Source organism: Sus scrofa, chromosome 1 (assembly GCF_000003025.6).
Source record: "Sus scrofa isolate TJ Tabasco breed Duroc chromosome 1, Sscrofa11.1, whole genome shotgun sequence".
In the NCBI taxonomy this organism is placed as follows: domain Eukaryota; kingdom Metazoa; phylum Chordata; class Mammalia; order Artiodactyla; family Suidae; genus Sus; species Sus scrofa.
In genome coordinates, this window is record NC_010443.5 from 106989841 (window position 1) to 107004914 (window position 15074).

General features: G+C 41.2%; 1 protein-coding gene across 3 annotated transcripts in view; it reads left to right on the forward strand.

The window, feature by feature from the left end:
- Nucleotides 1-11723, forward strand: part of MTFMT (mitochondrial methionyl-tRNA formyltransferase) — a 30944-nt gene extending 19221 nt beyond the window's left edge. The window contains 3 exon segments of one of the 3 annotated variants that reach the window (NM_001244826.1): nucleotides 7762-7840; nucleotides 8691-8773; nucleotides 10748-11087. In NM_001244826.1, the coding sequence (NP_001231755.1) occupies nucleotides 7762-7840; nucleotides 8691-8773; nucleotides 10748-10933 (348 nt within the window). In that variant the 3' untranslated portion in view covers nucleotides 10934-11087. 3 annotated transcript variants of the gene reach the window in all.

A 15074-nucleotide genomic window follows, 5' to 3' on the forward strand; every position in this document is an offset into this window, starting at 1 on the left:
TGTTTTTTTTTTTGTCTTTTTGTCTTTTTGCTATTTCTTTGGGCCATTCCCGCGGCATATGGAGGTTCCCAGGCTAGGAGTCGAATCGGAGCTGTAGCCACTGGCCTACGCCAGAGCCACAGCAACGCGGGATCCGAGCCGCGTCTGCAGCCTACACCACAGCTCACGGCAATGCCGGATCCTTAACCCACTGAGCAAGGGCAGGGACCGAACCCGCAACCTCATGGTTCCTAGTCGGATTCGTTAACCACTGCGCCACGACGGGAACTCCTCTGTGGGGTTTTTAATGGACCACTTTTGTTGGACAAAATAGAGAACTGCCGTTGAATATCCATAGCACGCAAGGTTCTTCAGTGAGGGTCACATTAGGTTGTGGGTATTATGCCATTTTAAGTTAGGATTGGTATTCTTTTTTTTTTTTTTTTGTCTTTTAGGACCACACCTGCAGCATATGGAGGTTCGCAGGCTAGAGATTCAGTTGGAACTGTAGCTGCCAGCCTGCACCACAGCCACAGCAATGCCGGATCCGAGCCGCATCTGCAACCTACACCACAGCTCATGGCAATGCCAGATCCTTAACCCACTGACCGAGGCCAGGGATTGAACTCGAGTCTTCATGGATGCTAGTCAGGTTCACTAACCTCTGAGCCGCGACGGGAACTCTAGGGTTGGTATTAGAGTTAGGGTTAAAGTAGATACTCAGTGAGTGGTTATTGAATGTTGTTCAAGGCCGCATTGCTAGTTAGTGTGAATCGGGTTTTTTCTGCCTGACTTCAAATGCTGTAATTTTCTCACTGCAACAGAATTGCATAGGGAAAGGAATACAGACTTTAGCTCCAGATGACCTGGATTCCATCTTCTCTCTACTACTTCCTAGCTTTTAGAGAAGTTATTTAACCTCTGGGCTTTGGTTAGTTCAGTTGAAAATTAGAAAATTAAAATTAGTTCATTCAAAAATGATATAAAGTATATAAAGCCTCTAGTTTGGTATCTGATACAGAGCTGGTACTCATTAAATTATATCTGTTATTATTCATTCACTCATTAAAATATTTTTTGAAAGCCTATTATATGTCAGGTGTTGTTCTAGGTACTAGAGATAGAAGTGCTGTGGGAAGATGGAAACAAATAAGCAACCAAATAAGAAAAATATCAGGTAGTATGATAAGCTCTTTCATTCAAATTAAAATCAGAAAATTTTTGATAGGCTAACAGGAGGTTATTTTAGACTGGATATCTGGATGGAGAAGGCCTCTCTGAACTGACATTTAAGCTTAACTCTGAAAGAAAAAAGAAGCAAGTCATGCCAAAATCAGGAAAAGAGCATTCCAAGCAGAGGGAATGTTTGTAGCTACTATAAAACTCAAGTAGGGAGTTCCCATCGTGGCGCAGTGGTTAACGAATCCAACTAGGAACCATGAGGTTGCGGGTTTGGTCCCTGGCCTTGCTCAGTGGGTTAACGATCTGGCGTTGCCGTGAGCTGTGGTGTAGGTTGCAGACGCGGCTTGGATCCCGCGTTGCTGTGGCTCTGGCATAGGCCGGTGGCTGCAGCTCCGATTGGACCCCTAGCCTGGGAACCTCCATATGCCGCGGGAGCAGCCCAAAGAAATAGCAAAAAAGACAAAAAAATAAATAAATAAATAAATAAAATAAAACTCAAGTAGGCTAAGTCGGATAAAGACTCTATAAGAAAAGAAAACTACAGATCAATAACCCCTATTAATATAGAGGCAAAAATCTGTAACAGAATTAGCAAGCTGAATCAAACAACATATAGAAAAGGATTATACACCATGACCAAGTGTGATGTAGCCCAGGAATGCAAATTGGTTCAACATAAAAAAATCAATCCATGTAATACACCACACTAATAGAATAAAGGATAAAAGCCACATAATTATCTCAGTAAATGCAGAAAAAGCATTTGAAATATCCAATACCTTTTCATGATAAAAATGTTCAACAAACTAAGAACAGAGGGGGACTTCCTCAACCTACTAAGAACATCTATAAAAAAAAATCAATACTAACATATTTAATGGCAAAAGCTTTCCCTCTAAGATCAGAAACAAGACAAAGATGTCCACTTTCACCACGTCTATTTAACACTGCACTGGAGGTTATAGCCAGGGGAATTACGCAAGAAAAAGGAACAATGTAAAACTGTCTCTGTCTCTGCAGGTGACACAATCTTATATAGAGAAAATTATAAAGAATTCCCCCCCCCCAAAAACTATAAGAGCTACTAAACAGTAAAGGAAAGCTAAGTAAATGGAAAGACCTCTGCGTTCATGGATTAGAAGACTTAGTATTAAGATGGCACTATTCCCAAAATTGATCTGCACAATTCCTATAAAAAAAACCTAGTTGAGAAGTTCCCATTGTGGTGCAGCAGAAACGAATCCAGCTAGTATCCATGAAGTTGCGGGTTTGATCCCTGGCCTCACTCAGTGGGTTGGGGATCTAATGTTGCCGTTGAGCTGTGGTGTAGATTGCAGATGTGGCTTGGATCCCAAGATGCTGTGGCTGTGGCATAAGACAGCAGCCATAGTTTAATTCGACCCCTAGCCTGGGAACTTCCATATGCTTGGGGTATGGCCTTAAAAAGCAAAAAAAAAAAGAAAAAGAAACCTAGTTTATGTCTTTGCAGAAATTGACAAGCTTATCTTAAAATTCATATGGAATCCCATGAGGTCCAGAAATAGTCAAAATCTTGAAAAAGAAGCACAAGTTGGAGGGCTCATAGTTCTTGATTTCAAAACTTACTACAAAGATATAGTAATCAAGACAATATGATAATGACAAAAAGTATAACTCAGTGGGATAGAATTCAGAGTGCAGAAATACACCTTTACCTTTATGGTCACTTGATTTTTGATAAGAGTGCCAATTTAATTTGATGGGGGAAAAAATAGTCCTTTTACTACATGGTGCTTGGACAACCATATGTCCACAATCAGAAAAAAATCAGAGACCTAAATGTAAGAACTAAAACTATGAAAACTCTTGGAAGAAAATATAAGGATATATTGGAGTCCCCACTCAGTGCAGTGGGTTAAAGAATCTGGCATTGCCACAGCTCAGCTCAGGTCAAAACTGTGGCTTGGATTCAGTCCCTGGCCTGGGAACTTCCGTATGCTGTGGGTGCAGCCATTAAAAAAATTTTTTTAAATAGGGATAAATCTTCATGAACTTGAAGTAGGCATTGGTTCTTACATATAATGCCTAAAGCCTAAGCAACAAACTAAAAATAGAGAAATTGGACTTTTAAGTCAAAAACTGTTGCGTTTCAAAGAACACTATCAAGAAAATGAAAAGATAAACTGCAGAATAAAAAAATGTTTGAGAGTTCTTGTTGTGGTGCAGTGGAAACGAATCTGACTAGAAACCATGAGGCTGCAGGTTCAATCCCTGGCCTTGCTCAGTGGGTTAAGCATCCGGTGTTGCCATGAGCTGTGGTGTAGGTTGTAGATGAGGCCTGGATCTGTCTTTGCTGTGGCTGTGGTGTAGGTCGGCAGCTGTAGCTCATATTAGACCCCTAGCCTGGGAACCTCCATATGCTGCAGATGCGGCCCTAAAAAAAAAAGACAAAAAGACAAAAATATATATATATTTGGAAATGAGGGTCTAGTATCCAGAATATATAAACAACTCTGACAACTGTAGCAGAAAGATAAGTAACATGATTAGAAAATCATCAAAGGATTAAAGTAGACATTTATCCTAAGGAAATATATAAATGGCTACTAAGCACATGAAAAGGTAATCAGTTTCATTAGTCATTAGAGCAATGCAAGTCAAAGCTATACTGAGATACCACTTCACACTTACTAGGATCGCTACAATTTAAAAAACATGACACTAGCAAGTGTTGACAGGGATATGGAGAATTTGAAACCCTCATTCACTGTTGGTGGAAATGTGAAATGATGTAGCTCCATTTTGCGGGGGCGTGGGGGGGGGGCGGTGCTGCACATGCAGCACATGGAAGTTCCCAGGCTGGGGTCAAATCAGAGCTTCAGTCTCCAACCTACGCCACAGCCATGGCTACACCAAGATCCAAGCTGCATCTGTGACCTGTGCTACATCTTGTGGCAATGCTGGATCTTTAACCCACTGAACGAGGCCAGGGATTGAACCCACATCCTTGTGGATACTAGTCAGAACTTCTGGTGCAACTATTTTGGAAAACAGTTTGACATTTCTCCAGAAAATTAAACACAGAGAAACATTGCTACACGATAACTCTTATCTTCTGCAATTCACCTTTCCTGTCCACTGAGAAATTCTTGTACTATAGCAGAAAGCATGCTTATCTTGGAGTCAGAAGGTGAGATTTTTTTTTTAATTCTATATCTTTATTCATTCATTCATTCATTTATTTTTTGGCTGCCCCCACGGCATGTGCATGTTCCTGGGCCTGGGATCGAACCTAAGCCACAGCAGTTACAGTGCTGGATCCTTAACTGTTAGGCCACCAGGGAACTCCAGAAGGTGAGATTTGATTCCTAGAACTGCCATTTATTAATCAAGAGCAAGACCCTTACCTTCTCTGATCTTTTGCTTTTTTACCTTTAGAATGAGTTTAATGACCAGTTCCACAACTGTCAAGATCAAAGGAGATAGACTCTGACTTTAAATCCATGCCAACATGTGATTTTGACAGTAATGTTGATGAACACAGAAATGACTATATTCTTACTATCCCTTGCATTTCTGCAATGGTTTGATGATAAGATGAGGAGCTTTACCTCTTCAAGAATAAGAACTGTATATTCTAGGGAGTTCCTGCTGTGGCGCAGTGGGTTAATGACCCGGCCTGTCTCTGTGGAAGCGCCACTTTGATCCCTGGTCTGGTGCAGTGGGCTAAGATCTGGCATTGCTGCAGCTGTGAGTTATAGCTCAGCTCAGTCCTTGGCTCAGGAACTTCCATATGCCATGGGTATGGGCTAAAAAGAAAAAAAACTGTATATTCTGATTGTATACTTTTCATGTTTATAGCTCTTAGTAAATATAAATGTTTTTCAGTCCATAAACATGTTCCAAAAATATTTTGGGTTCTTTGAAAGAAAAAACTTAACATAAATGAAAATCATTTCCAGTCATTTTATTGGAAGAAGGTGAAAGAAATAGCAAATTATAGAAGAGGATATTGTACCAAAATATGACATATATAAAGTTACAAACACCTGTGAACTTTTCTTCAAATTTATTTAATGCTCTGATTTAATGTTCAAAACTTTGAAACAATCTAACTGTTCTAAAAATTAAATGCCCTCTTTAGAGGATATATGAAAAAGAGTGCAGAGCTGAGACTGAGAAAACATAGATTCTGGTCCTTGGCTCTGCCACTAACTAGCTATGTCTAAACTTGGGGAAACAGCTGCATTTCGCTGGGCCTTGCTTTACTCATCCATGAACCAGAGGACTGAACTACAGTCTGAAAATCAGTTTGCTTTAGATGTTTGAGAGAACTTATTTCTTTGTGTCTGTGAATTTATGTTAGACTATATCAAAGTGTGATAATGGAGGCATTTCTCATTGGCGGGAAGGGCGAGATGGATTATCCAGTAAGTAGTGTTGGGATAACTGGTTAGCTATTAAAAGAGGAAGCCCTCGGAGTTCCCACCTTTTAAAATCAAAATAAATTCTACATGGATCATGGATTTAAATGTAAAAAAAATGAAACCGCAAAGAGCTAGGAAAAAGCACAGTTGAATAATTTTATAATATTTGATAATCTTAGAGGATGGGTAGGCCTTTTAAAGCATGACATGAACCAGTGAAGTTATAAGGGAAAAAAACTGATAAATATTAGTCCATGAAAGTACAAAGCTTCTTCATGGAAAAAATTACTGTACCCAAGATTAAAAGTCAACAAACTGGAAAAATATTCATAATATATCCAGTAGTTAAAGTGCTAATTTCCTAAAAATGTAAAAGACACTTGCCAATTAATGAGGTGAACTCTTCAGTTGTTTTTTTTTGTTTGTTTTTTGTTTTTTTTTTCTCTTTGTTGGCTATCCCATAGCACATGGAAGCTGCAGGCCAGGAATTGAATCCAAGTTGCAGCTGCACCCTGAGCTGAATCCTTTAACCCACTGTGCCGGGCCAGAGATCAAACCCACACCTCCGCAGCTACCCCACCTGCTGCAGTTGGATTTTTAACCCACTGTGCCATGGCAGAAACTCCTGTTTTTATTGTTTTTTAATGGACAAAGGACATAAATAGGTCTGAGAAATAACTTAGATGTGCAAATAATATATGGACTGCTCCTTGGGCTGACTAATAATACATAGCAATAGATTGCCATTTTTTTTCTCTCATCAAGGCAGTTTAACAGTAAAATGATGTTAAACTTTGATGTTCTTTGTTTTGTTTTGGGGATTTTTTGGCTACACTTTTGGTTCTCAGAATTTCTTGAGACAGGGACTGAACTGAAGCCACAGCCGTAACCTGAATCACAGAAGTGACAATGCTGAGTCCTTAACCACTAGGCTACCAAGGAACTCCAAGATGTTGATGCTCTTTAATCTGGGTAGTGCACTTAAAATAACAACTATTCTCCAGAAATATAAAAGTCCTTGGGAGTTCTCATTGTGACTCAGCGGGTTAAGGACCTGACGTCTCTGGAGGATGTGGGTTCAGTCCCTGCCTTGCTCAGTGGGTTAAGTATCCAGTGTTGCCACAAGCTGCAGTGTAGGTCGCAGATGCACCTCAGATCTGGTATTGCTGTGGCTGTGGCATAGGCCTCTACTGCAGCTCTAATTCAACCCCTGGCCCTGGAACTTCCATATGACACAGATACGGCCATAAAAAAAAAAAAAAAATGAAAGTCCTCAAAGATATATCTACCAAGCTATTTATTATCACATTTAAAAAATTTTTATAATTTTATAATATGAAATACCCATCATAAAGTAATTGATTGCATAAATTATGGTACATTTCACAGAAGGGAATACTGTGCAGCAGATAAAAAGAGTGAAATGAGTAAGTATGTACTGATGAAAATTTGTCCATGGTTTATGGTTAAGTAAAAAGTTCTTTGTCAAACAGTATGTCCTAGATTTTTGGCAATAATTATATTTGTATAAAAAATACAAGGATATACATATCAAAATATTAGCAGTGGGTACCCCTGGGGATGGGAATACAGAATAGTTTCACTTTCTAATTTTTTAAAGCATAGTTGTTGTAATGCTTGCATCTTTTTAAAATAGTGAACATACATTTTTAACCAAAAAAATTTTTTTTTTTTTTTGTCTTTTTGCTATTTCTTGGGCCGCTCCCGCGGCATATGGAGGTTCCCAGGCTAGGGGTCCAATCGGAGCTGTAGCCACGGGCCTACGCCAGAGCCACAGCAATGCAGGATCCGAGCCGCGTCTGCCACCTACACCACAGCTCACGGCAACACCAGATCGTTAACCCACTGAGCAAGGGCAGGGACCGAACCCGCAACCTCATGGTTCCTAGTCGGATTCGTTAACCGCTGCGCCACGGCGGGAACGCCCCCAAAAATATTAATAAAGATATTAATGTTGATTTAAAAATAGTGTTTAATTTTAAGATCTTATAAATCCTGGAGGCTGAGGGTCATGTTATATTCTATTCCACAAGGTTTAGAGATTGAGTTCCCAATTCCTCTGTAACTGGGAGAGAAGTCAGACCAGATTAACGTGAAATGGTAGTGAAAAGAGTTTGGGGTTGAGTGTTTGAGGGTTATTTCTTTATCATACCTTGTTTAATTTTTTTTGCAGATCCCTTTGCAGACCCTCTGGATGAATAATACCATTAAACTTCTGGATTTGGTGGAAGTTAATAGTTTACTTCTCACTGGTACTTATTTTGAATAGCTCTTGTGGAAAATGTTTTCACTGTGGTCCATTTGAAAATGTGTCTGTTTACCATTTACTAAAAATAAGGATTCTTTTAGTTTGTTTCAGTTCAAGAATGGTAGTATTTTACATTCATTTATAGTCTTATCTTTGCAGTGTCCATTCACGTGTATTTTCTCTTTTAATCATCATAAGAACAAGGGAAGCAGGCAGAGCAGTTGTTACTGTCCCATACGGAGTTCTGTGGTTTCCTATGTTAAGGTTTTCAGGGAGTGCAGAATGACTTGGTTGATTTTGTTTTGGTGAATATCATAATGAAAATCTCTGGGCAGCTTAGTAAGAATCCTGGGCCGGGATGTAGCATTTCAGGACACTTGTCCTTTAGAGGCCTATCAGTGCCCTCCCATCCTGGTGGACTGAGAAGTGTGAGCCACAGAGGGAGCTGGTATAGTTCAGAGGGTGTCAGAGTTCCTGAGGAATTGAGACTTGCTTGGTCATAGATGGAAGATTCAGCTTAGATCCTAAGCCTCTTGTATATCTCTCCACCAGTAGTCATTTCCCCCAAAGGGTCAACACTTCTAGATTCAACATTTTAGGTTGATTTCTGGAACAACGGGTAAAAGACTCATAGCTCATGGCTTCTTGTGTGCATTGATCCCTTTGGGTTCAAGATATACACAGCATCATGGCTCTGTCCTAAGTTTCAGATTGCAAGGTCAGGACATCAGTGAATGTGTCTTCTCCGGTATTAGTACTATCTTCCAGAATGTTTTTTGATTTTTAAGAAGCACCATGAAGTTGCATAATTATTTATTCTCTCTCTTATCCCCCCTTTTCCCTTCATTTTTTAGATTCAAAATTAACAGAGCAGGCTGTTATTCCAGGATCAGTAATATACCACAAAAAGTCACAAATACTGCTGGTTTGTTGTAAGGTACATTTTCTTTTAGTTTCAAATTATCACACTTTTTTTAGTGAATTTATAGTTTGTATCATTTGTCTTTTTCTTTCTTTTTTTTTTTTTTTTTTTTTTTTTTTGGCTTTTTGGCTTTTTGAGCCACACTGGCTGCATATGGAGGTTCCCAGGCTAGGGGTCCAATCAGAGCCGTAGCCTCCAGCCTACGCCAGAGCCACAGCAACTTGGGATCTGAGCTGCGTCTACGACCTACACTACAGCTCATGGCAATGCCAGATCCTTAACCCACTGACAAGGCCAGGGATCGAACCCAAGTCCTCATGGATGCTAGTTGGGTTCGTTAACCACTGAACTCCTCATTTGTCATTTTTAATTGGGACCTTACTCAAGTGCCTATCCATCCAATTGAGCCAATGGAGAGTTTAATTTTCTCAAGAAATTGTAGAATCTTGGAGTTCCTGACGTGGCACAGCGGAATGAATCCGACTAGGAACCATGAGGTTTAGTTCTTTCTTAAAAGAAACCTGTATATTCTTTTTTTTGGTCTTTTTGCTATTTCTTTGGGCCACTCCGCGGCATATGGAGGTTCCCAGGCTAGGGGTCTAATCGGAGCTGTAGCCACCGGCCTACGTCAGAGCCACAGCAACGCGGGATCTGAACCGTGTCTGCCACCTACACCACAGCTCACGGCAACGCCAGATCGTTAACCCACTGAGCAAGGCCAGAGACCGAACCCGCAACCTCATGGTTCCTAGTTGGATTCGTTAACCACTGAGCCACAACAGGAACTCCCAGAAACCTGTATATTCTCAGTAATACAATATAATTAACAAGTCATCTTCTTACTATGGCCATCACAAAGATAGTCCTATCAGCGTATCTAGCTGAACTTCAACAGTGCATGTATCCTACTTGCTCTTACTGTTCAACAGTGGTTAGAGAGATTTCTTAACAGTTTAAAATGACTTTGGAACCATTATTGTTTTATAAGACAGTGGCATTATCCTGAGAAGTGTTCCACTGTTCCTCCCACTCCCTGAAAGTTTCCCTTCATGTGGTATTAATGTGTGATGTTTCATGCTTAAGAAAGAGTACTTTATTTATTTATATTTTTTTTTGTCTTTTTGGCATTTCTTGGGCCGCTCCCGCGGCATATGGAGGTTCCCAGGCTAGGGGTCCAATCGGAGCTGTAGCCACGGGCCTACGCCAGAGCCACAGCAACGCAGGATCTGAGCCACATCTGCAACCTACACCACAGCTCACGGCAACGCCAGATCGTTAACCCACTGAGCAAGGCCAGGGACCGAACCCGCAACCTCATGGTTCCTAGTCGGATTCGTTAACCACTGCGCCACGATGGGAACTCCAAGAAAGAGTACTTTAAATGTGTGATAGATTGATCTGATCTACACAGGCTGTAAATATACAACTTCTACAGCAGCCTCTCTTCATCACTCTTTACCTTATCCTGGAAGAGCATTGGGTGCATATGTCTGGGTCTGTATACATCTACATTGCAAATCTGCAGTTTGCTCTCATAGAAGAAATGGGTTGTTTCAATATGCGAATTTGAATCCACCAGTTATGTTCCCCTCAAACAAATCACTCACGCTTTCTGGGCATCAGTTTTCTCCTCTGAAATATGTTTCCTCTGAGGATAATATTGGATCTGCCTAATTGTTAAAGGGTTATATTTTGATGACCAGAAGATACATGGACACATTCTGAAAACTGTAAAGTACCACAGAGATATAACATGCCTTTTCATTGTGCTCCTCTTTGGTTTAAATAAGTGTATACATTTGTTATCACTCCTTGGTAATAAACTTTCAGAGTCAAAGAATCATATATGTCACTTAGTGCTCTTTGCAGCCAGGCATTTAGTAAAGATTTGTTGGTTTGCTTTTTTTTATCCTATGATAAAAGTTTTATAAACTGAAATTTACCACCAGTTTTGCCAGCACTGCCTGTTCACTATCTTTTGCCCTTTAGGATGGCTGGATTGGTGTTCGATCAGTAATGCTCAAGAAAACACTGACAGCTACTGATTTCTACAATGGATATTTGCACCACTGGTACCAGAAAAATTCCCCAGTTCAACCAAGCCAGTGCAGATTTCAGACTCTCAGACTTCCACCGAAGAAGAGGCAGAAGAAAAAAATTATTGCAGTGCAATAGTACATTAAGTAGTTAGGAAGAAGATGGACAAGAACCAACTACATACTTGTAATTTGTTAAAAGCCTTATTTACAAGGAATTACATTGACTTTCAAAGAAGATGACACTGTTGGAAGGGAGGATTATTGTCAAGATGAATTACCTCACTTTTCACTTTTTGTTTAACCGTAGTTAAAAATAGCTTCTATTTGAATAACAAAAGATGTTTTAAATTAAATTTTTATTTATAATATCAAACATGCAGATTGTATCTTTCCCTAAGGGTGGGTACAAGTGGTATATGTATATATTACTGAAGATAAGTTCTTTCAAAAAGTACATCTATTAAATTTTTGACATAATATGTCCCCATTGACTATGTTGTCATTTCAGCAGTATTTAATCTACATTTTTGATTTTCAACAAGGAGTAAAGTCAACTCTTTTTTTTTTTTTTTTTCTTTTTAGTGCCACACTCGAGGCATATTGAGATTCCCAGGTTAGGGGTTGAGTTGGAGCTACAGCTGCTGGCCTACACCACAGCCACAGTAATGCCAGATCTGAGCCATGTCTGTGACCTACACCACAGCTCACGGCAACGCTGGATCCTTAACCCACAGAGCAAGGCCAGGGATTGAAACCTGCGTCCTCATGGATGCTAGTCAGATGCGTTTCCACTGAGCCACAGTGGTAACTCCTAAAGTCAACTCTTTAAATTTATCTACTGTCTAGTTCTCTAGAACTAGTTAACATTTATAATGTGTAATAATCTCTGTTACATTGATCTGTACAATAAATTCACATTTTACACCTAGATTTTCTTAAAGTAGGAATGTGCTAGCATTCTTTTTTTGTTTGTTTTTTTGGGTTTTTTTTTTTGGCTTTTAGGGCTGCACCGGTAGCATATGAATATTCCCAGGCTAGGGTTCTAATTGGAGCTATAGCTTCCAGCCTACGCCACAGCCACAGCAATGCCAGATTTGTGCCTTGTCTGCGACCTACACCACAGCTCACAGCAACACCGGATCCTTAACCCACTGAGAGCAGCCAGGGATTGAACCCGAAACCTCATTTGTCATCTAAATTAGGACACGTTTGGCGTTCCCGCTGTGGTGCAGTGGGCTAACAGCCCGGCTTGTCTCGGTGGAGGTGCTGGTTCCATCCCCAGCTTGATGTGGTGGTTAACAATCCAGTGTTGCTGCATCTGTGGTATAGGTCACGGCTCTGGCTCGGATTCGATCCCTAGCCTGGGAATTTGCGTATGCTGCAGGGCCAGCCAAAAAAATAGGACATGTTTGTGAGTAAAAGGAAAAACTTATATTAATTACTCCTGGACAAGCATAAACAGAACTCTCCCAGGCAAACCAGGTTGTATGAATACCCTATTTATTGAACACTTGCTGTGTAATCAGCTTTTATGTTGACTTCTGGAGATTCAGAGAGGTATATGTAGGCAAATGTAATACTACTATAAATGCCATAATGGAGGTACAGTGGAAGCATTAGGTCTTCTTCAAGGGAATCGGTGGAGGCTTCCCGGAGGAGCCAAAGCTGAATCTGAGCTTCCAAGTGAGTTTATTATGCAGTCTAAGGCCTGGAAGAGCATTCAGCATGTGCAGAGGGACGGAGGCATACCAGAACACTTGTATGGGGGTGTTGGGCATGTGGCTCTTAAGCAGCTGAGTGGTGGGAGCATGATTGCCTTTTATTATCATACTTTCTTTTTTTTTTAATTTTATTTTTTGTGGCTGTACCTGGGGCATGTGGAAGGTCCCAGGCCAGGGATTGAATCTGAGCTGCCTTACCCATAAATTTGACATGCACTCTCTTCAACATATGAGCTAGTTATACACTTATATATATATATTACATATTTTGTGTGTGTGTGTGTGTATAGCTGGCTGGGAGAAAGTGAATAGTGAATCATGGAAGAGAAGCAAATGGCATGTTGAACAGAAAGAGCAGTGTTTTAAAGAAACTGGAAGAATTGACAGAAATGGAATAGAGTGATGGAGATGAGACTGGAAGATCAGATCACCAAGGGCTTTGAACACCATGACAATTTGGACCTTTGTCTTGTATGCAATAGACAATCAAGGAAGTGATACGACTAGATTTGCATTTGGGTGAGTTAATTTTGGCAGTGGGATGGAAGGTAGATTGGACGTACAGCCTGGGGCAGAAGATCTGTTGGCGGGTTAGAAACGCGAAGATCTGAACTGTGGCAGCAGTTGATGGGGGTGGGGGAAATGATGTCAAAGGTTCTTGCAGTGGATGTGAGAATTCAGGTTATCAGCTCTGTATTATATTTTTATGGAGAGTTTTGGCTTCACCACTGGTTCTTTATTTCTAACAAGTTACTAAACATCATTGAACTTCAGTTTCCTCATGTATGAAATGGGGCTGAAAATGAAAAACAATAGTTGTGAGAATCAGTGGCTGTGTGAAAATGCCTTTGGGTTGTTGTTTTTTGGTTTATGTGTTTTGAGCATGTATTCCCCCCTCTAGCACTAAGCTCCTGTTAGGGAATTCAGAGAGAAGGAGCATTGGTGTCCTCTGGGAGCTTATGGGTGGGCATTGGTGGTGATTCCTTTTTTTTTTTTTTTTTGTCTTTTGTCTTTTTGTCTTTTGTTGTTGTTGTTGTTGTTGTTGTTGCTATTTTTTGGGCCGCTCCTTCGGCATATGGAGGTTCCCAGGCTAGGGGTCAAATCGGAGCTGTAGCCACCGGCCTACGCCAGAGCCACAGCAACGCTGGATCCGAGCCGCGTCTGCGACCTACACCACAGCTCACGGCAACGCCGGATCATTAACCCGCTGAGCAAGGCCAGGGATCGAACCCGCAACCTCATGGTTCCTAGTCGGATTCGTTAACCACTGCGCCACGACGGGAACTCCAATGGTGGTGATTTCTGCAGTGAGAGGTACCCACTCAGACCCTGCCATGGGGAGTGGGGAACCTTACTGAAGGCACAGATTGCTGATTATAAGTTCCCATCTCTCATGACATGGTGGTAACTTGTCTCAGGTCTGCCACCCTGCAATCTGGGTGGAGCCTATCTGGTTGTTAGCTGATTACTGTTGCCCTTGCTGGGTGGAGTCTTTTTTGCCAGACCACCTCTAGTCCTTGGCCATCCAAGTCCAGTGATTTCACCTGAGGGGCTGCAGGTGAGGCTGTGTGAACTGGAAAGGGAAGCTGGCCATCATGATTGGCATGGTTGGTACACTTAGGACAATATGAAGCACCTTTTATACCTATGACATCTTGAGGCAAGAAGGCAAGCCCATCTCATAGAGGGCAGTTTCCCATCCAGGGAGTCTCAAGCTCATCATGGAACTAGAGGAAAAACACCAGGTTTAGAAATGCCATCTTTGGGAGTTCCGTTGTGGCTCAGCAGAAATGAACCTGACTAGTATCCATGAGGATGCAGGTTTGATCCCTGGCTCTGCTCAGTGGGTTGAGGATCCAGCACTGCTATGAGCTATGGCATAGGTCACAGATGCAGCTCAGATCTGGTATTGCTGTGTCTGTGACATAGCCTGGCAGCTGTAGCTCCGATTTGATCCCTAGCCTGGGAACGTCCATGTACCCCACCTGCAGCCCTAAAAAAAAAAAAAAAAAGCTATCTGGCACAGTGGGTTAAGGATCCGTTGTTGCCTCAGCTGAGGTGGAGGTTGCAACTAGGCTGGGATCTAATTCCTGGCCCCAGGAACTCTGTATGCCACGGGACAGCCAAAAAGAAAAAAAAAAAGAAATGCCATCTTGATGTTGGCAGCCCCTGCTGCCAGAGGCCAGCTCCGGCGGCCAGGGAGTGTGCACTTTCCCGAAGAAGATGGACAGACATCGGCTTTTGCATCGGAGACAGCCTCTTTGTCCCTTCTTTCAGGGTGCTGGACTGCTCAAACTTTATTGGCAACAGTGGTTGATTATATAGACAGTTTTTCACTGCAGATTACATTACAGTGTTAAAAGTATATTGGTTAACTATTACATGGTATAGCAGCTACTGCCTGTTTTAAGATCTCTATCTTAGCTAAACTTAGTGAGTACTTTAAAGAGGCCATAAACACAAGAATTTGGCATTTACAAACTTTGTTTGTAGACTAGTGCTTATCTTCAAAGCGTTATGGCAGGGAGACAGTGTAAGTAAATATAAACCAACTTA